Here is an 18,652-nt window from a genome sequence, read left to right as displayed (position 1 = left end):
AGTGCAAACCATCTATGAGCACTGTCACTTAGCTGGCAGGCAGTTCCATGCACTATACCAGCCCAGACAGCCCTGCAGAGTCCCAGAAAATGCATGTGACTAGTCCTTCACAGCATGGCCACATGTTAAACTCTTCATGTCCTGCCTACAGGGCAATTCAGCAAAGGCTACGTTACAAAGTACAGAAAACAGAGGGCAGAGACTAAAGTCCCTGGAGGCCTCGGGAATTCCAGATACAGTCCTAGATGAAGCAAACATGCTGGATCAGGGATGCACAGGGCTCCTCTGTGACAGAGAGAGGTGGCTGGCTTGCAGAGGAAACATAACAAGGCTGCTACGTCTGTACAGGGGCTGAGGAAGGGACTTACACCTACCTCAAATGCAGAAGACATTATAATCAGCCAGGGCCTGCTCCTCTGCAACAGGACAGGAGAGACCTAAGTTATCCTTGCACAGAGCCAAGTGCAAACACCCAGACAGCCCTGGCACCCCATGGTTCCACACTCACCTGGATGGTAGTAGTCATAGACCCTGACATGGCCTGGTTTTAGGTTGCTCACCCCAATCTCCCGCTCCAGATGCAGGACATATGTCTCAGACTTATGGCTCAGCTGGCAAAGAAGAGTAAATGACAGTTCACTTACGAGCTGTTCTTTTTATTCCTCACCTAAATTTGATCCTACTGATAGGCAATAACAATTCTGTGAAGTCAAAGGCAGGACTTCAAGATGAATCTTTAATATCCTGCTCTGCTAGCCCAGCCCTAGATTCCCCACACAACTCTACCACCGTCCCCCACTCCTGCAGCTTCTGTAGTAGCACACACATACTTTGTCCAAGTAGATGGCAACACCTCCTTGTGTTTTCTCAGTTCTTCTCACGGGGTGCCAATGCTGCAGCTACGACAGGAGAGCAGAGGAAGCAATTTACTTGGGTCTTTTGAAAAGCAAGTGTGAGACACCCCAGCAAGGTTTATCTAAGCTTGAATGGGCAGGTTCTCATTCACTCACTTCCAAACTTATTTTGGGCTTTTAGCCCTTCAGGCTTATCTCTCTGCAAGGCCACTCAGCTCCTACAAAACCCAAGGACAGGAACCTAGGATACTTAGCTGCCAAGGACATGCTGAGCAAATTGGGCCAGAAGGATCACCATACTCAAGGCATAAAGAGAGAGCTGACAGTATGTGTTCATGTTTGTTATGTGGTAGAGGGGAAGGGATAGTGAGATTGCTGAAGAGAGAGATAGGCAACACCTTCCTATGCAACCTCCCCCTCTCCCTGGACATGGATGGTCCCACTGACACCACATCACCATCCTGATTCCAGGCTTCTTACAGACATCCCGGATCCTGGAGCCAGAATGAATCCAGACAGTAGGGACATCTCCACGACCACCATGTTGGAAGTGGATCTCTTCCCAGTGTACCTGCGGAAGAAGATCGAAAAGAGAGTCTCTTCCAGCTTCCCCTTCCCTCCACCACCATACCCTGTGTGAAGGACCCTGAGCCAGGCAGCCCAGCCAGGACCGGGGCCAAGGCAGTCACTGCTCATTCTCACAGGGGGCAGACGATGGCTGCACTGCCTGAGCATCCCCAGTCTGAGGTGACTGCTTGTACTCCTCTCCCTAGCAAGACCCAAAGCCCTCAGAAACATTTCCCCTTCCCCGGAGACACTTCTATCTTTCCTTCTCCATCTTCCATCTCGGCTTTCTGCTGAAACTGTCTGGTGCCTCCATTGCAGCCAGGAAGCACCCCTCAGCTCTCCAGCCATGCCTGGCTTTCCTTCCCAAGTGGAGCTGTGTGGTTAGAGTCACCTGACATTGACATAGACAGTAACAGAGTGTGTATCGTCCTCGGTGCAATTGACTGGCTCGGTTTTCACTCGCAAGGCAAAGGATGTGGAGACCTGTGGGGAGGGCGTGTTGTACCTCAGCACCATCTGCAGGGAGAGACAAAAAGACAGAATAAGACATGGATAATTAGTTCAATATCATCTGTCATAGCTTTTTCTCACTGGCTACTGTAATCCTTAAGATATGGAACCCAGGCAGTGACTAGATAAACCATACACAGTAAGCACACTCATCTCAGTACCCAAAATAAAAGTCACTCAGATTGGAAACCTTCCATGATCTTTCCAGCTGGGTCTCCTTCTCCTCACCCTCCCCCTTGAGACTGTGCAAGTCAGGCACACAGCAGTGGGACCACTATACAACATTTCCATCCTCCAATACCCTGACAGCCATGGAAGCGTCACTGTCCTCACATTTGGACACATTCTGTCTCTGAGTCTCCTACAGCATACAGGTTTATTACATTGGCAACAGGCTGGGATTAAAGCCCAAGTTAATGCACATTTTCTTGCACAGAGCTACAGCAGAGACTTCTGTTTTCGATAAGATGATGAGCAGAGGGTTGTCACAGCAGAGTCTGCGGAAACCTACCCGGGTAAAGACACAACAGCTGCCGTGGGCCTGCACAGAGAACTTTCCCGGGACTTCTGTCAGTGCTGCCTCCTGCACCAACAGCCGGTTCTGGTAGGAGACTTTGAACTTCCTCCCAAAGCCTCGCTGGGACCTCACCCTCACTTCTGCAACCCCTTTCGTGCTGTACGTCAGCGCTGCATACTTAGCCAAGGCCTGCAAGGCGACTACTGTGTCCTGAAAAGGAAGAAACTATTACATTTGCAGCTCTGAGACCCAAAGATACTTGAACACACTGTCCTGAGGACCTCCATATACAAGGGCTCTTCTCAAAGCATTCACACTTGCATAAATTGTGCATAGATCATGCAGAGGTTCGTTCTCAAGCAACATCCCCTTCCCCAGCCAGGAGTTACCTGTGTTGAGGCAAACCCTCCATAGGCATTCTGCTGCCTGGTGAGCCAGGCCACGATGCAAGAGGCTGTGGTGAGATCAGACCCTGTGACATTTGGCTTGGAGAGCAGGGCCAGGAGGACATAGGCTGTCAATTCCACATCCACAGACAGTGGCTGTGACCAAGGGCTGGTGCTGGGTCTGGGCTTGGACGAGGTCTGACTCCAGTGGATCTGCCCACCTGGGAAAGGAAGGGAGTAGATGACATTGAGGGATGTCAGGAAAGAAATCCTGAGGCCTAGGCCAGTGGCTTGTGTCTGCAAAGACCATCAGGTAAATACCTCTTGCCTGGGTCATGACGTCACTGGGTGAACTGCAATCCCATGTATTTTGCAATACCAAGCACTCCGTATTACACACCAAGGTGATATACAAAAGCTAATATGCCAATAATCTGCATACACAGTACCTCCCAAATGTCCAGCTTCTCTGTTGTCCGGTTTTCCAGGTCCACTAAGTACCTGATACTAGCTAACTGCCCACTAGCCAGTCCTGGAGGTCAGGGACTAACAAGAAGCAGGGCAGCTTGCCAGCTTGCTTCCCTCTCTGGTGCTTTGCAGTCCTGCATAAGAAAGCCCACTTCTCTCAGAGCCCAACCTCCACTTTGGGTACCAGAACAGGATGAGAGGTTTGAAGGAGACCAGCACCCATACCACAGTATTGTCAGCACATACCTTGAGTTTGTAGACTGTCTAAGGACCTAAAGGGTAAGGCTATGGTCCTTCCAGGTTGCATGTAACCAAGGGCTCGGAAAGGTCACTGGTCCCTTCTCTGATGTTCACCTGGCACTGAGGTTCCCGTACCTGCTCTGATTGCCTTTCGATCAAGCATATCAAGTAGCTCTTGCGTGCGTTGAGTGTCTTTAGCCAGGGCGAAGGTGTAGGCCAGCAGGGCCTGGGTGTAAGTGCTGGCAGCTTTTGGAAGGGAAGGAGCGATGCAGCCCAAAGCCTTGCGCACCACTGTACTCTACAGAGAAGAGTTACACAGGTGTTGGCCACACACAAACACATGTGAGGCAGGCAAACATTGAGGTCTACAAGCAGAAGGATGCATTAGCATATGCTGGCACAGAAAGCACCCCATACATTCCCCCAGGTGTCTCTGTGCTTAAGCCTGCACTTTTCTCTTTGTATCAGTGCAGTACCAGGAAGCAGTGTCTCCAGCCCTTGGTGCAAGGTGCTTGACAGACCCACCCTGAGCTGGTCATGGGTTTCAGCAGTGCTCTCATAGTGAAATGAATGCCTTACTGCTGGAATAACACCACCACATCTCACTTTCCATGTCCGAACACAAGAGCCACAATGCACAATTGCAAATGCTTACACCCAGGCTGCTGACCAAGATTACTGTGTTCATCTCTACAGTGCCTTACAAGGTCACTGGGATTTCCAGTTTCCCCTGGAACACCAATACTGCTGTTGGCAGGAGGCAGCAAACCCACTGGTCTCAGCAGCATTGTATTCCAGCATTCAGCTGTGCTATTCCAGCCATGAGCCAAAGGCTCGCAGTGGTTGCCTGTCCCATATGTATGCATCTATAGCACTTTGTGGTTTCCCGTCTTCCAGTGGCCTCTTGGTTTAAGTACAGTAAGGATCACACAAGGGCTACATTTAAGATTTATTCTGACATGTGACATGCTCTTCACCTCTTTCCCTTCTAGGAAAGAGAAAAGGTAATGTCGGTGTCACTTTGTGCTTTCTAGATGGTGTAGTAGGATTGCTGGATGCAGCCACCAATTCTCAGAAATGCTCATAGCATCTACTTATGGAGTACCAAAATTTCCCAGTATCCAGCTGATGCTTTTTGGTTGCTCTCTCTTATTAAAGCCCAGCAGAAGCAGTAAGCTAAACTCTCATAATTTCAAAAGTCCTACTTTTCTATTTGCCCTTAAACATAATAACTGCAAGCAGTGTAGCCTTTGTATTCTGTAACTGAATAGACCTAAGTAGGAATTACATCACATTTGTGAATTTGTTCAGAGGCTCCTTTATTATTCCTTTTCCTTCCTAAATCTCTCACTTTCCCAGACAGTTAAAATGGAGATAACAGCACTAATGTTTGCACAACTACCAAACTTCAAGTGAAAACACTTGATGTACCACCTGTGAAGTGCTGACTGTTATCGTACATCTTAATACCTTGTCTAGGAACAGTCTGACATGTATTATAACTCATCTGGCTCTGGTGTCCTCTGGTGAAACTAACACAAGAACTGAGAGTGCCACTCTACTGGAAGTGTTTTCACACTTACTGTGCTCACCCTGGTGTTGACAATAGCCGTCCTAAATGCATACTGTACAGAAGCATTTAGCTTCCCTGGGAGCAGTCACATGCCAGCTGAGAAACTGCTCCTCTACAACATGCCATTTGTTTCTGCAGTCAATATAAACAACCTGTTTTGTTCCAAGAGATCAATTTCCAACACAGAGTGGGGGTAGAGGGCTGTTTGTATCTGCCTAGATTTTTTGTCATACAAATCATGCTTTAATATCAGTTCATTCAGGACACTGACAAATATCTCCAACCTTTTCCCTGCATTTTAACCCCTAACAACTTTCATCAGCCTTTTAGGTATGCTTGTAAGGGAAAGTAGGATCTGTTCTGAACATCTTGAGTGCATTAGCCCTTGCAGGACATCCTCAAACTCCTTCTCAGAATTTTGACCTCCAGTGATTGTGTATTCTTTGTAAAAGCATTTATAACCCACTTAAGGACACTCTTTTCCTGGGTGCTATGGCAAGCTTTGTGTTTCCCCCTTCATCTACTCACAGACCTACACAGCAAATTCCTTCATTGGGGCTAGGATAACTACTGCGAGACTTGTATTTTTACTTATTTGTTGATACTTTTGAGTGTCTTTCATTGTCATGACCATTTTTTAAAAAACAACGGTTTATGCATGTATGTCCAAATTAATAACTGTCTGGTTACTTTCACATCAACAAATCTGCTTCTGCAACAAAGCATTCCTCACTCCATGGACAATCCTTTTGGAGCTAATAATACTGTTGTCATCTTCTCTGGAGTATGAGGAATTCCATGAGGTCTCCTACCTTGTGGTAGCCAATCACCACTATCAGAGCACTAAGTCACTCTCTGTGGATTTATTCAGGACAGAGTGGCTTCCACTTGCTCAGCATGCAAATTGCTTTGAGGTCCTGTTTGTCACTCTTTCAGGATTTTACTCATGGATTTGTAGCAGTCTGGTCTCTTCTCAGTAACTCTTTGCTTTCCTTCCCAAATGACAAAACTGGTTCTTAAGACCTACAACAAACTCTTCACTAATTTTCTACCAGGATGAAGGTCCTTGCCCTTTTGTTTCATTCTGCTGCAGAGCACAGTACGTGGCAAATATTTGTCATACAGTTTCATGAAAAGCCTCCTCCACAAAAGTCAGCCAAAACTCAGATAGTTCATAGAATTACCAAATGATAGAATAATTCAGATTGGGAGGGAGGACCTCAGAAGGTCTCTAATCCAACCTCCTGTTCAAAGCAGGGTTAACTATGAGATCACACCAGGTTGCTCAAGGTTTTGTCCAGTCTTGAAAACCTCCAATGATGGAAACAACTAAATCTCTAGGCAACCTGTTCCAACACTTAATTGTCCTTATGGTGAAAAAGGTGACCTGAAGGACACCTGTTGCCAGAAAGAAGGTTAATTCTCATCTGTCTAACTTTTTTCCCTAAAAAGAGCACTGCTATTTCACTTACTTTTCTTATTTCCAGAGAATTTTGCTTCTCAAAATCTATAGCAATAGCACTTCTCCATCAAGTTCAGTATATTTTTTTAACTGCCAGTACCACAGAGTAATTAGTTATGATCTTTAGCACTTGTAAAAATTCCCTCTTGTTATTACTTAGGTGTGCAATTCCAACTGCCCTACTTCACAACACGTATCTCCCTCCAGCACTCCTTTCCCAGACTTCCACCTTCTGGGAAGCTAAAACACATTTAAAATGTCATTATGGCTATTTATTTGACTGTGGGAGCAGCTACACCATCCTCTCCTGCCTAACAACTCACCACTAGCTCTCAGCTGTGTATAGTACAAAGGGGGTAGCAAGGGGGTGGGAGGAGGGGCAGGGGGCATGGGAATGAGCAGCCAAAGCCTGGGAAATGGACATAGTATCTAGCCGTGAACTCCAGTGGCTCCCTGTAGTCTAACCTCACCTTCTCCCCTGCCAGCAATGTCCTCCTCAGGGGATAGTTGAGGTTTTTCCGGAGAAGTGGTAAGTTCTTCCTCCCCCACCTTATTACTTTATCCACAAGCCTCTCCAAGACACTCTGTTGCCTGCCTCAGTGACACCGCTAAGCTCTTCAGGATTCAGATCTTAAGGCAACAGCATGGCAAAGAATCCCAATATTTACCTCTGGTGTCTCTCCTGCCTCCAAGTATGCAGCAGTGATGTAGGCAGCCAAGGGGACTTCCCCATCCACACCGCCCTACAAAAAGCATAAACATCCAAAAAGCTGGGAAAGTTAATACACAAAGACCTGAAGCTTTTCAGTAAAAGTCCCACCTATCCCTGGCTTGCTCCCATGCAAGAAAGCAGAACAATACAGGAACATGAACTAAACAATTACCAGTACACTGGGCAAGAACTGCTTTGAACTCTCCTTCAAGGTGCTCTGGCTCCTACCTTCATGGCTGTGTGGAAAAGTTGGCCCACATTTCTGAAGCAACCGTTGGGAAGCTGGTGGAACTCCAGCCAGGTGAGAGCAGCTTGGATGGTCCTGTTGTCCAGGAAAATGTATGGCTTGGCTTGGACAAAGCATTTAACCACAAATGCAGTCAGCCTCGTTGGGGAGAGAACAGAAAAAAAGGCATAAGAGAGGGAAGAGAGAAGCAGAAAGAGATGGTGTGAATAAGACAGAGGGAAGAATGAATGGAAAGAAAGAATTGAAGCAGAAGTTGATGAAAAAGAAAAAAAGTGGGAGTTTGAAACTGGTGGGTCCCTCCTCACCTATTGTTCTGCTATTCCTTATTTGCTGGTCCAAGAACAGTTGCATGCCCCTGGGATGCCCTAGCCCACAAAGCGTCTGGAACACTTTGGGTCCAATAGGACAGAAAGGATTCAGTGCTGCAAACAGAAAGCTGCCCACCTCCAGGCTGTCAGACAGCATGTAGACAGCAGGGAGAGAGCCCAGGGCTTACCAAGTATTACCATACTCATCCTTGGTACCAAATTCACTGTAGGAGCCATCAGGGTGTTGATACTGCAGCTGTATCTGGTACCCTGGGAAGCAGGATAGGACATTAGCGCTCAGAATGGTATCTGCAGTGAGATCACTGCAGGGATCACGGCAGGGAATAGGGTGGTTGAGTGCTCCAGGGGCAAGGGGAGTAGGCAACCATTGGTAGGTTGGACACAGGGGAAGACAGAAGAGCAAGGTGGGTCTGTAGTGCTTGCCATTGCGCAGGAATCCTGTGGCCCTCTCCTTGATCTCAGGGGTCAGCTGCCTCGTCTTCTCCAGGTACTGCAGCACATAGACAATGGGGGCAAACAGCACCATGTTCTGCTCCCCACAGCCATGGGGCATCTGCACCAGGTGGTCCAGGTTCTGCAGTGCTGTCCCCATGAGGTCACCTGGAACAGAGCATAGGCACCCTGACCACCTCCTGGGCAGGAGGTTTGGGGATCCACCTCCTCCTACCTGTGACCCGTTCCCAGCAGTGCACCAGGCAAGATAGGCCCAGCACAGCAATGTGGGGGCACCTCTGTCCAGCCAGCTTATCAGTTCTACCCTGCCCTCCATATGGGCTGTATACATTCCCATTCTGGCAGGGGAAGCCCATAAACAGAACACCCTCTCCCTTGATGAGTGTTTTAGGTTATCTGGAACCAGGAAATGCAGCCACATACATGGGAAGGACAAGGCAGTGGACCCTTAGAAACCTCAGAAAGGGTGTGGGGTGTTCTGGGTTTGGGCTTTCCTGGGACTAAAGTCAGAGATATGGGATTTGGAAAGGTATTATCATAGCTGAATTCCTTACCGGTGACTGAGACGGTGGCTCTGACTGAACCTTCAACCACATTTACAGGCACCATCAGGGACACAGACTCCTGTGCTGGATTCCCTGACACCAGCGGGGTAAGGTGTGGGGGGGAAGACAAAAAGAGATTCTGATGAAAACAGCCTTCAAAATCCCCAGAGACTGTTTGAGACTGTTCTGTGCTAACATCCTATTTTCCTGTCACAGAGGTTGCAGGGCACCTGAGAAACCCTGTCCCATTCCACCCTCAAATCCCTCCATCAACCTCATTGTGACTGCGCTATCCTAACAGCCTTCCTTCTGAAGAGGCTGAGAGGATCTTCTCCTGGAAACCCTCTGTGGTCAAAGCCACCTTCCTGCTTTTCTTTACATAAGTTATTCCATCTTGTTTCAGATTTCCATTGCAGGTATGTCTTCTCAAGGCACCTGGTGCTCTCAAAATCTGCTAATGGCCCCATCATACGCCATAAAATTCAAGAAAGGAGCAGCAATCCTAAGTCATGTTCTCCAGCCTCACCATGTTCAGTAGTGTTGTTTTATTACCACAGGTGAAAAAGGCCTCAAGCTATCACATTAGTATCAGAGATGTTGATGCTAAAAGATTGGACCTCCCCACATCCTTACCCAGGGGAAGGTCTAGCTGGCACCACAATTAGAGTATGCTTCTGTATCTTGGTCATGTTGACAGAGGACATATTTCAACAAGTGGAAAGACCCAGGAGGTGGTTAGGCAGGAAGGGGAGGATGAGCAGGGTGAAAGAAGAAGAAAATCTCTCTACCTTTTTTGGGACACAGGATGGAGCTGTGAGCCTTTTCTACCAACACTCCCTCTGGCTGTTGGAGCACACAAAAGTAGCATTATAATGAGCACACAGGAGAGAAACAGGATTACAAGTGGATTAGAAATAGATATGGACAAAATCCTGGTTCAGGCTGGAAAGTCAGCTGGAGTAACACCATTATCACATAAAAATGTAAATTATTGTCAATCATTTTCATTTCAGATAGGAAAACAGCATGCATTTTCAGAATATCATAATTTCTGAATGTCTGTGAAACTGATGCTGTAAGATTAGAAGAGAGCTCAGGAGCGAGGACATAAAAGAGCATACATATTTAAAGTTTTCCATGGTGCGAAGTGGAGGATACCCCTCTACCTCCTTACGTCAGCCCTCATGGTTGGGCCCAGCTCAGGCCCTGAGATTCTAATTACACACCTTTAATAGCAAGGTGTAACTCCCTAAATTAACCTGCACAAAATCTGGGAATTGCACAAAGCCCTCTTTTAGGTCCAGGTAACAGAAGAGCTTGTCTGACCCGAACTAGAAGGTGTTTGGTGATCGTGTCTTTCTGTCCTTGGTTTGGTACAAATGGTATCTCTTCGCCACAGAGCTCTTCAGTGGCCACAGCCTCTGTACTGAGGGTGATGTTCATGAGCCCTGAAAATAACACACATTTAGGTGCATAAAACACCTTCTGAGGAAGCACTTCCCATTAATACAATAGAAGTCACCTGTTGACAACAAAAAATTGGATCAGAGCTCTGTATGATTCTGTACCTCCTAGCACAGATTTGCGAGTAATCATGACCTTAGGATGAATGCAAACAAGTACCCTCTTGTTAACAGGGCAAACAACTCCTCACTTCATGTCAGCTCTTACAAAACATCCTCACCTTGGTCCCATCCCTTCCCAATTCCACCACCCCACCTCCCTGTTCTTCTCACCCAGTTGCTCAGCTGTGACACTCCATTGAAAGGTCTTAGCTTCATCGGCACATAAGCAACAGCTGTAGACACAGCCTTTGCATGGCTTCAGCTGGAAGTCTGCGAACTCCTCCAGGGTCACTTGGATCTGAAGGGACAGCAGGGATGGCAGGTGGTAACAAGATAAACGTCACAGGTCATAGATTTCCTACCTACCCATACTCTGCTTTTCTTGCAGAGCCTATCAGGGCTCACCTACCTTCATACATCGCTGCAGGTAGTTGAAGACTGTGGCCTTCAAGATGAAGGTCTCACCCTGGATCACAGAAGATGGCAGCGTGAGCTCCACAAGAAAGGGCTTGAAAACAAGCAGACTGGAGGCTGGAGCAAGTCCAAAACCATTAAGTCCTGTGCAGAACATCCCTGCTTTCCATTCTGTGATGGTGTTAGGCACAGTGACAGTGACATTCTTGTTCCCACTGGGACTGAGGAGAAGTAGACAGCAACAGAAGCATTTAACTGAATCTTGCTGTACGCAGCATCAGGTGACCTGGTCTGTGCCATTCTCTCCAGTGCACCCCATCTCCTAACCTCAGTCTAACCCCTAACCTCTGCTGAACTTGTAGTCCCTGTAGGGTTACAAGTAGGTCCTTGTAGAAGTAGGGCCCCCTGCCTCAGATGCTTATATCAACACAACATTTTTGACAATAGGTTCCATGGCTGCAAGATGCCATCAATCACGTTTCTCGGACAGCGCTTGCCCTTTGCACATCTAAAAATGCTTTACAGATGTCAGCAGTTTTATTATTCTTGGCCTAGGGATGGAGAACCAGACACCAGCAGAGCAACAAGACTGGCTCAACATCAGTAGAACTTAGCAGAAGAGACAGATCCAGCCATTCACCTTCTTGTGAGACACTGACAGCTTAAAGTCCAACATGAAGACAGGGCAGAGACGTGGCTTGTGCCCACATCACAACTTCCGAGAGCAGCAGACTGTTCTGTGGCTGCTACCACAGCAGATATAAAAACAGCCCTAGCTAAAGCTAATGATATTATTTGACTCCAATAACTGGAGACATTCACTTTTGCCAGGCACATACAGGAAGGCAACACATACAACATAGAGACCTTTGGTTGCTCAGATGAGGCTGGTGGATAAATCACATAGGAGATATCTGCTGCTAGGGAGCAAAGAGATGGATGTAGCTGGAAGGACATAGCTGGAGGTGGGAGAGGGCAAATATAGGGGCATCTGGCCTGAGCAGACTCCAGTCTCCACATGCCAGACAAGAAATTCTTAAAGTCAGAGACGAAAAATCTCCAAAAGCTCCCTCAGCAGACCCTGTGCACTCACTGAGCCTTTCTCACAAGACACAACTCCCAGTCCTGTGAAGGACTTCTGTGGAGATCAGCCTCCCCTGCATCCCAGGATACATCCTGTGAGCACAGTTTGGGAAATGCCAGCCCACAGGGCTATGACAAGCAGAGTGCAGGCAGTAAACCAAGCTTTTGCTGCACTGCACCTGCTTTCCTATCTTCCCATGCCAGCCACCTTCCATGGATGCACAATACTTCTGTATGATCATCTAGTACCAGAAAATGCATTCGATGCAGACATCAGCTCCGATGAGAAATAGCCTGACAGATATGATCCCCATGACATATGTCCTTAGACATCTTCCTCAGCAGCTTATGATCTAAACCCAGTTATATCTGCTGCCATTCCTGGTCACACTAAGCCACTGCTCAGTTTACTCACCCCACAGAATACAAATCCCATATCCAGGATTTGGGGAAATGCTTGTGTACTTTCTCTTCAGCTGAAGAAACAGGTGAAAACATAGTGGGCTGATAGGTAGATGTTGTCAGATGCTCTGCTGGAAATAACAAAGACCCAGTCACCACAGCATCCTCAGGCCCTGGTTTAGAGCAGAGGGGCTCTGGCACAGCTCAGGCTGCCCGTCATCCAGTCAGCTCCTGGGAAGCATGGCACAAAAGGAACAGAAGGTGCTATCCCAAATTTTAAAATTGCTTGCATCATTTCAAACAGAGGTGCTGTGGACCTTACTTGCATTTGTAGGTACCAAGGGAAGAACAACCATTCCCTCACCTCAGAGATAAGACTTGGGATCCAGACAGCTCACTAACATTTCAGAGCAAGAAGCTGCGAGACCTAGGCATCCTCACACTAGCACAACAGGTTTAGAGCCAGGGAACACTCTCACTCCTCCATTTGCAATTATAGCAAGTACTGCCTCTTAGCTCAAACCCAGGATTGCTTTCACCTGAAAGACTGAGCATCTCACGTAAGAAGAAACAATGGCAGTTGGCAAATGCTTACTGTTATATGCTTTATGGGGCCGGGCAAACATCAACATGGGCCTGGAAGTAAACATTGCTGTTTCCTGCAGCATAGTTGTTGATGGAGTATTTGGACACACTCTGGGTTTCCTGATATTGGTGTTGGACATAATTTTCAACCCCATTTCCTGTAGAAAAAAAAAAGAACTGTGCACCAGAAGCTTGTCCTCTCTTCTCTGCTCTCTACCCTGTGCCTTCTTGTCCCCTCACGCAGTGGGGACTTGGCTGTCCTCTGGCTTGGCAAAGTATTCTCTTGCTTGATTTTAGAAGGGAATTATTCAGATCCTCAGCAATGGGCAAACAAGGTCTTCTGAGCTAATTCATCTGGCCTGAGTCAGCCAAATTTATTCTTTTTCAAACACATGGTTATTCAGGTACTATGCCTTCTCAGCCTGCAGAGTGCAATTGCTCATGCTATGGAGATTAAACATACTATGTGAAACCCAATTAAAGTAACCAATCATCCTTGGCATGCTGAATTGCAAAACCAAAGTGCAGTAACCACACAACAATTTCTTCTTAGTCAACAATTTAAAGTCACTTATTCAAATAACAAGTGAATTACCAGGACCTAAACTTGACCTGTTGCCTGTACTGTCTGTAATGGCATTCCTAGGATATTGGTAAAGTCAGGGGGCCACACTTCCCTCAATTCATGAATTATCCCAACCCACCAAATCAACCATTTTTACCCTGAATGCTGTAAACACATCAGGCTCATCAGAATTTGGGAACCCGCATGAATGGTCATCTTCAGACACTTGGCGAGGATACCTTGAGTTATAAACAGATGGGAACAGCCCATAGATCTGGGAAAGCAAGAAAAAAGCAAAAATAAAAAAAAAATCAGCACAAATGAAACCTGGCATCCCCTTCCTGTCACACATCCAAGACCTGTTTGAATTGCTCCTGGCTACTGTGCATGAATGCATGCCAGAAAGCCCAGGCTCACTGTCAGTCTTCCCTGGCTCTCCTCTGATAGAGCCAGCACAACCCGCTGAACTGAACATGAGACAGAACAACAGAAGCTCACTTACCACTGGTGCACTGAGTGATGTTCAACCTCTTTCTTAACACATGCCCCCTAATCCTTACCCATGCCACACTGAGAGCGCTGCTGATCCTTCTGGGCAGTGCTTTGAGTTCCTTAGGAGATAAGCTCTGCACAGACGCAACGGCCTGTCCGTCTCCCTCCCTCTTCATGTCAGTACAAGGGAAGGGAAGAAGTTGGAGCAGGCTCACTCACCAAGGAGCTGCTGAGCTCTTTTTCTGGCTTCAGCAAAAGGATGCTCTGATCCACAGCCCAGACAGCACACGTGGACCCAGGAGCTGCCAGCAGGTGGAGACCAACCTCTGAATCAGGAAGGGTCTCGGGCGTTGAGAAGCCCAGCTCCACCTGGATGGGAAGAATGCAGGCAATAGGTGAGTGACATTTCTGCTGCTGGCCACCCTACCACTTCCTGAGCAGGGAAGGGACCTACATGAAGAGAGTTTCCAAGGACTTGCCTTGGATGGAAACCTGAGGAATCTCCCAACGACCCCCAGAAGGTATTTAAAAAAACATCATGTTGAGGTTCTACCAGGAAAGATGGCAGGGGGGGAACCATCAGTGTGTGCAGTTCACAGTACTGAAGACATTCCTGTGTCAGAACACAGCATGCTCTTTACCCAGCAAACAAGCCAGCCATGATCACACAACTCAAACAGCTGTCTTTCTGGCCCTTTTGGAGCCCCAGATCAAAAATAAGCCTAGTCCTTATCTCCAGGCTCTTTATGGGGTTGGTCTCAGTTTCCTGAAGCACTTCCTCTTCTTGCTTGAATCTGACTGTCCATGGCAGATAAACAGCTGTGGAGCAGGGGCAATGCCAGTCCTCAGAAGTTCATCTTTGGAGTGCAAGACACAGCCAAGAAGGCAGATTCCCATGGATGTCATAATGACCACAAGCGCTCAGCCCCTTCTGGATGGCCACTAAAATCCACTTCTTCCATCAGCCACTTTGAGCTGTCTTCCCAACACCACATACTAACAAGTCTAAGCAGCCTTGAGCTCTCCTGGGAATCACACTAATAACCTGTGCTGGGCTGTGATCCTACTGGGTTGCAGTTGCTAAAGAAGCCTATGGAGACAGACACAGCAATTCTCTGCCTTTCCCAAACATTGCAGTAGCCCCCACAATGCTCAGCCCGTACTTGCTCCACACATCACAGGACACTTCACCATTCACATACTGCAGTTCACATGACAGCGTCGCACACAGTATCAGCCATACACAGCTATACATATTGTGTATTCCTCAGTCTCTTCTTTCATTGCAGCAAGCACATACACTCTCACACATTTAGTCATGGCCTCAGACACAAATCCTACCTTATTCCTGAAACACGTGGAGACACTGAAGATGGCAGAATCAGCAATGATTTTTCCATTAGGGAAGATAACATAAACAACAAGTCTTGGAGCTGGGGCATAGATCAAGCTGAAGTTAAGAGGGATGGAGAAGAAGCCTTTCAGCACTAGATGGAGGAGGGAAGGAAGAAGAGAAAGTAGATTTGGTAGTGAAAATGGACTCTGATCAGCTTTTGCCATTCTACATGTGCCTGTTTAATTCCTTTCGTCAAGTCTTTCAGGACCAAGGAGATTTCTGGAGACCACTGAAACAATCAGCGCATCTCTGGATCTGGTATTCAAGACCAGCAAAAGACTCTTCCTGGTTCTGTTCATTGCCCCCAGGAGATGAAACAGCTCTTTGGAGTTCAAGCTTAGATCCACAAAGAGTGAGAGTCTCAGATATCTTTCCAAGCCTCCCATCACCAAACATCTCCCATCCCATCATCAACAAAGAGGTGATCTTTGCCCCAAATCACCTATCATTTAGGCTTTAAAAAAAAGAGCTGGAGAAGTAGACAACAATGAGTCAACACCCATCAAAATGATGAGCTGTGGCATCCTAACTAGTCAAAGATCATTTTTAGACACAATTGCAAATTAAAGCAGGAGAGTTTTGAAGGAATGAAGGAAAATGAAGGAAACAGAGGATGAGTCTATGGGCTGGGAAATGCCAAGTATTGTTCTCTTGGTACCAAGCAGGAGGGTAAAGGAAACATGAAAACTGGAAAGGCGCACTGCTCTGATGCAACAGAAAAGTGGTGAGCCAGCTCTAAATTGCAGAGAGGCTTATGCCACATGCCAAATAAGACGGCATGCCACAGACCACCGAGTGCCTGCTAGATATGAAACAGAGGAGCGCACTTACTTCTTGGCAGCCCAACCCAAACAGTCTTCTGACCTGCATGGACTATCCCTCTTTTCCCTGTGACCTAGGGAAGAATACAGAAAGGGAAGGGAATGCCAGTTACATAGTCTTTGAGACCACTGTGCAGATCAGAGTAATCCTGAAATTGGAGATTAAATGGGGGTGAGGAGAGGGATATGAGCTTTACTCGCTCTCAGGTAGCAGGGAGAGCTCAGGGGATCAAGAGACTTGGGGGAGGACAGGTAAGGCCAATACCTGCCCTGCACCTGTGCAGAGCCCAAAAGAAAGGTGCTGCCTTTCTTGCCATTACTGCAGCCACAGGACAGAAACCAGGATCCAGCCCCATGATGGCTGGATGAGCAACCTGTCCCAGGCTGAGCCAAATCTATCAAATATCAAGCTTGAATCTGTAGGAGATGCTGGATCTTGTGCCTTGAGCCATCACCCACTAGCACTTCCCCAGAAACTCACAAAGTAGGAGAAAATGACACGTTTGGGCCCATGTTCCAGGTCCTCCTGGTAAATTCTGAAGTCCACCCGAATAGCTTGCTTTTTACCACAGGGCATCGTTTCTGGCACATGGACAATAGAGAGAAAACTCCTGCTGGTGCTGTAGAATGGATGTATGAAGTGAGAGGCTCGCTGGTAACTCAAATCAACTGTCCCAGGCTCTTTATCCAAATCTTGATGCAGGACACTTGCCTGGTGAGACAAAAAAAAACACCAACACATTTAATTTCTCTAGTTAAACAAGTCAGCTGCAGATTGCCCTAGCTTTAGCTTCATAAGAAGCTCAGATAGGGTGTGACCAACACCATAGCACAGGTGTCTGTGTGGAGAGTTCATGAGGAAGGCAACTGGGATCTGGAGAATAAGCTCTCAGAGGGAGCCAAGATTCAGAACATGCTGAGGTGTTTCAGGTTTGAACTACTGTCCTTCAAGAAGAAAAAAGGGGGATGTCTGTGGGGCAGTAAATAGCTCTGAGATGGATGCGTACCCCTGCCAACAAGACAGACCCTTCCTCACTTACCTCCAGGGAGGCCGAGGTGCTGTTCCAAGCAGTCGTGTTCAGGCTAAATGAAGCTGTCCCAGAGTCTCCAGTGATGTACTTCTGCTTAAACTGCTGCTCACCGCAGCTTACTATGAGGAGGACTTTTTTGTGCTTCAGTGCCTTGCCTTGGTAGTCGATGACTTTAATCTGAGAACATTGCAGTGAGCAAGAGAAGCACAGACGAGTCTAATCAGCAGACAGAATCTCCTGCTTCTCCAAGTCAGGAGCAGCATATCCAAAGACAGCAAGGTCACCTTTCCAGTCACTAACAATATTATCAACATTGCTACTGGTCACCTCCTATTATCACTTGCACTGCCGTGTTCATTCACCCCCATGCTCTCTACGCCTTCGCAGCAGAAGGCCACCCAGCTGCTGAAATTCCAAATGTTTGGGTTTGCACCCCACATATGGATCCCCATAGCTGCTACTACTCAAGGCTTATTTGGCAAATGGCAGTTTTGGGTGTTTTTCTCACTTTTGACAGTTTAAGAGTTTTGTCTCTGGGAGTCATTCATGCCCTCCCAAGCCCCTGGCTGGAGGCGAGGTCGGACAAGATGCTAGGTAACAGTCTCTGTGAAGGCATTGCTCACGCTCTCCCCTGCAAAGGATTGTAACTGGGAATTACCTTCCCCCTGTACATCTCTCCAGTGTGGTAATAAGACTTCACATCATCAAACAAGGCCATCCCGCAAATCCTGGAGATGAGTAATTTGTGGGAAGCATTGACGTGTATCTCTGAATGAAAGCAGTGAGACAGAAACATGAGGGAGGGAGCAAGGAAGCCAAGCACCGCTCAGCAATTTCCCTGCAGAGTGACCCACTGGTAATACTGATGCACACGTTCAGCTGCACACACATTTCATATCAGAGAAATGATCTGCCCAGGGCTCTGGGTATCTAGTCTTCCTCCCACTTACTTCTAGCCCTTAGAGAGACCCCTAAGCTTCACCATCTGAGACCACAGGCACTCAGAGCGAGTGTGTCGTGCTGTCAGGAACTGGTGGTTCTATCTGTATCTGTGAGGTTAGACGGCAGGCCCCGACAGGCTCAGAAAGCTCAGAGCCCTTGCTAGCCTGAAAGTCTCCAGTGTTCTTGGTAAGATTAGTGCATCTTCACATGCCTCTTCTCAGCCACCAGAGATGTTTCCAGAGTTACCTGTGCCATCCTCCACCAGCGAGGCCTCTGCAACTATGCTGTCCTGATAGTACCGAAAGTCTCGACTGAAGGAGGACAGACTCACATTTGTGAAGAAGCAACCCGTCTTGTCTGTCTGAAAGTACAGAGAGAGGAAACAAGGTCTGAGCAAGGCACTTACATTAGAAGTTACCCAAATGGTGCAGAAACAGCAGCGCAAAATCCCTGCTCTCAGGGAGCTTGCCTTTTGACATAGCAGTCCTGATTG

The 18,652-nt window shown here is 47.4% G+C and overlaps 1 protein-coding gene across 1 annotated transcript in view; it reads right to left on the bottom strand.

The window, feature by feature from the left end:
- Positions 1–375: 375 nt before the first annotated feature.
- Positions 376–18,652, bottom strand: part of LOC309588993 (alpha-2-macroglobulin-like protein 1) — a gene marked incomplete at both ends in the record, with an annotated part of 42,824 nt that continues 24,547 nt past the window's right edge. Inside the window, 27 exons of the mRNA XM_082308828.1 lie at positions 376–416; positions 509–611; positions 831–899; positions 1,335–1,425; positions 1,813–1,937; positions 2,443–2,658; positions 2,838–3,055; positions 3,678–3,840; positions 7,246–7,320; positions 7,518–7,674; positions 8,033–8,114; positions 8,289–8,465; positions 8,873–8,956; positions 9,652–9,706; positions 10,190–10,311; positions 10,600–10,726; positions 10,838–11,063; positions 12,341–12,458; positions 12,923–13,070; positions 13,635–13,751; positions 14,189–14,338; positions 15,311–15,456; positions 16,197–16,260; positions 16,668–16,898; positions 17,227–17,394; positions 17,876–17,985; positions 18,406–18,520. Of these exons, the coding sequence (XP_082164954.1) occupies positions 376–416; positions 509–611; positions 831–899; positions 1,335–1,425; positions 1,813–1,937; positions 2,443–2,658; positions 2,838–3,055; positions 3,678–3,840; positions 7,246–7,320; positions 7,518–7,674; positions 8,033–8,114; positions 8,289–8,465; positions 8,873–8,956; positions 9,652–9,706; positions 10,190–10,311; positions 10,600–10,726; positions 10,838–11,063; positions 12,341–12,458; positions 12,923–13,070; positions 13,635–13,751; positions 14,189–14,338; positions 15,311–15,456; positions 16,197–16,260; positions 16,668–16,898; positions 17,227–17,394; positions 17,876–17,985; positions 18,406–18,520 (3,498 nt within the window). The remainder of the gene's footprint in view (positions 417–508; positions 612–830; positions 900–1,334; positions 1,426–1,812; positions 1,938–2,442; positions 2,659–2,837; positions 3,056–3,677; positions 3,841–7,245; positions 7,321–7,517; positions 7,675–8,032; positions 8,115–8,288; positions 8,466–8,872; positions 8,957–9,651; positions 9,707–10,189; positions 10,312–10,599; positions 10,727–10,837; positions 11,064–12,340; positions 12,459–12,922; positions 13,071–13,634; positions 13,752–14,188; positions 14,339–15,310; positions 15,457–16,196; positions 16,261–16,667; positions 16,899–17,226; positions 17,395–17,875; positions 17,986–18,405; positions 18,521–18,652) is intronic.

The sequence above is a fragment of the Platalea leucorodia genome (genome assembly GCF_965183815.1).
Source record: "Platalea leucorodia genome assembly, chromosome: 4".
In the NCBI taxonomy this organism is placed as follows: Eukaryota; Metazoa; Chordata; class Aves; order Pelecaniformes; family Threskiornithidae; genus Platalea; species Platalea leucorodia.
This window is presented reverse-complemented; position numbering and strand designations above follow the sequence as displayed.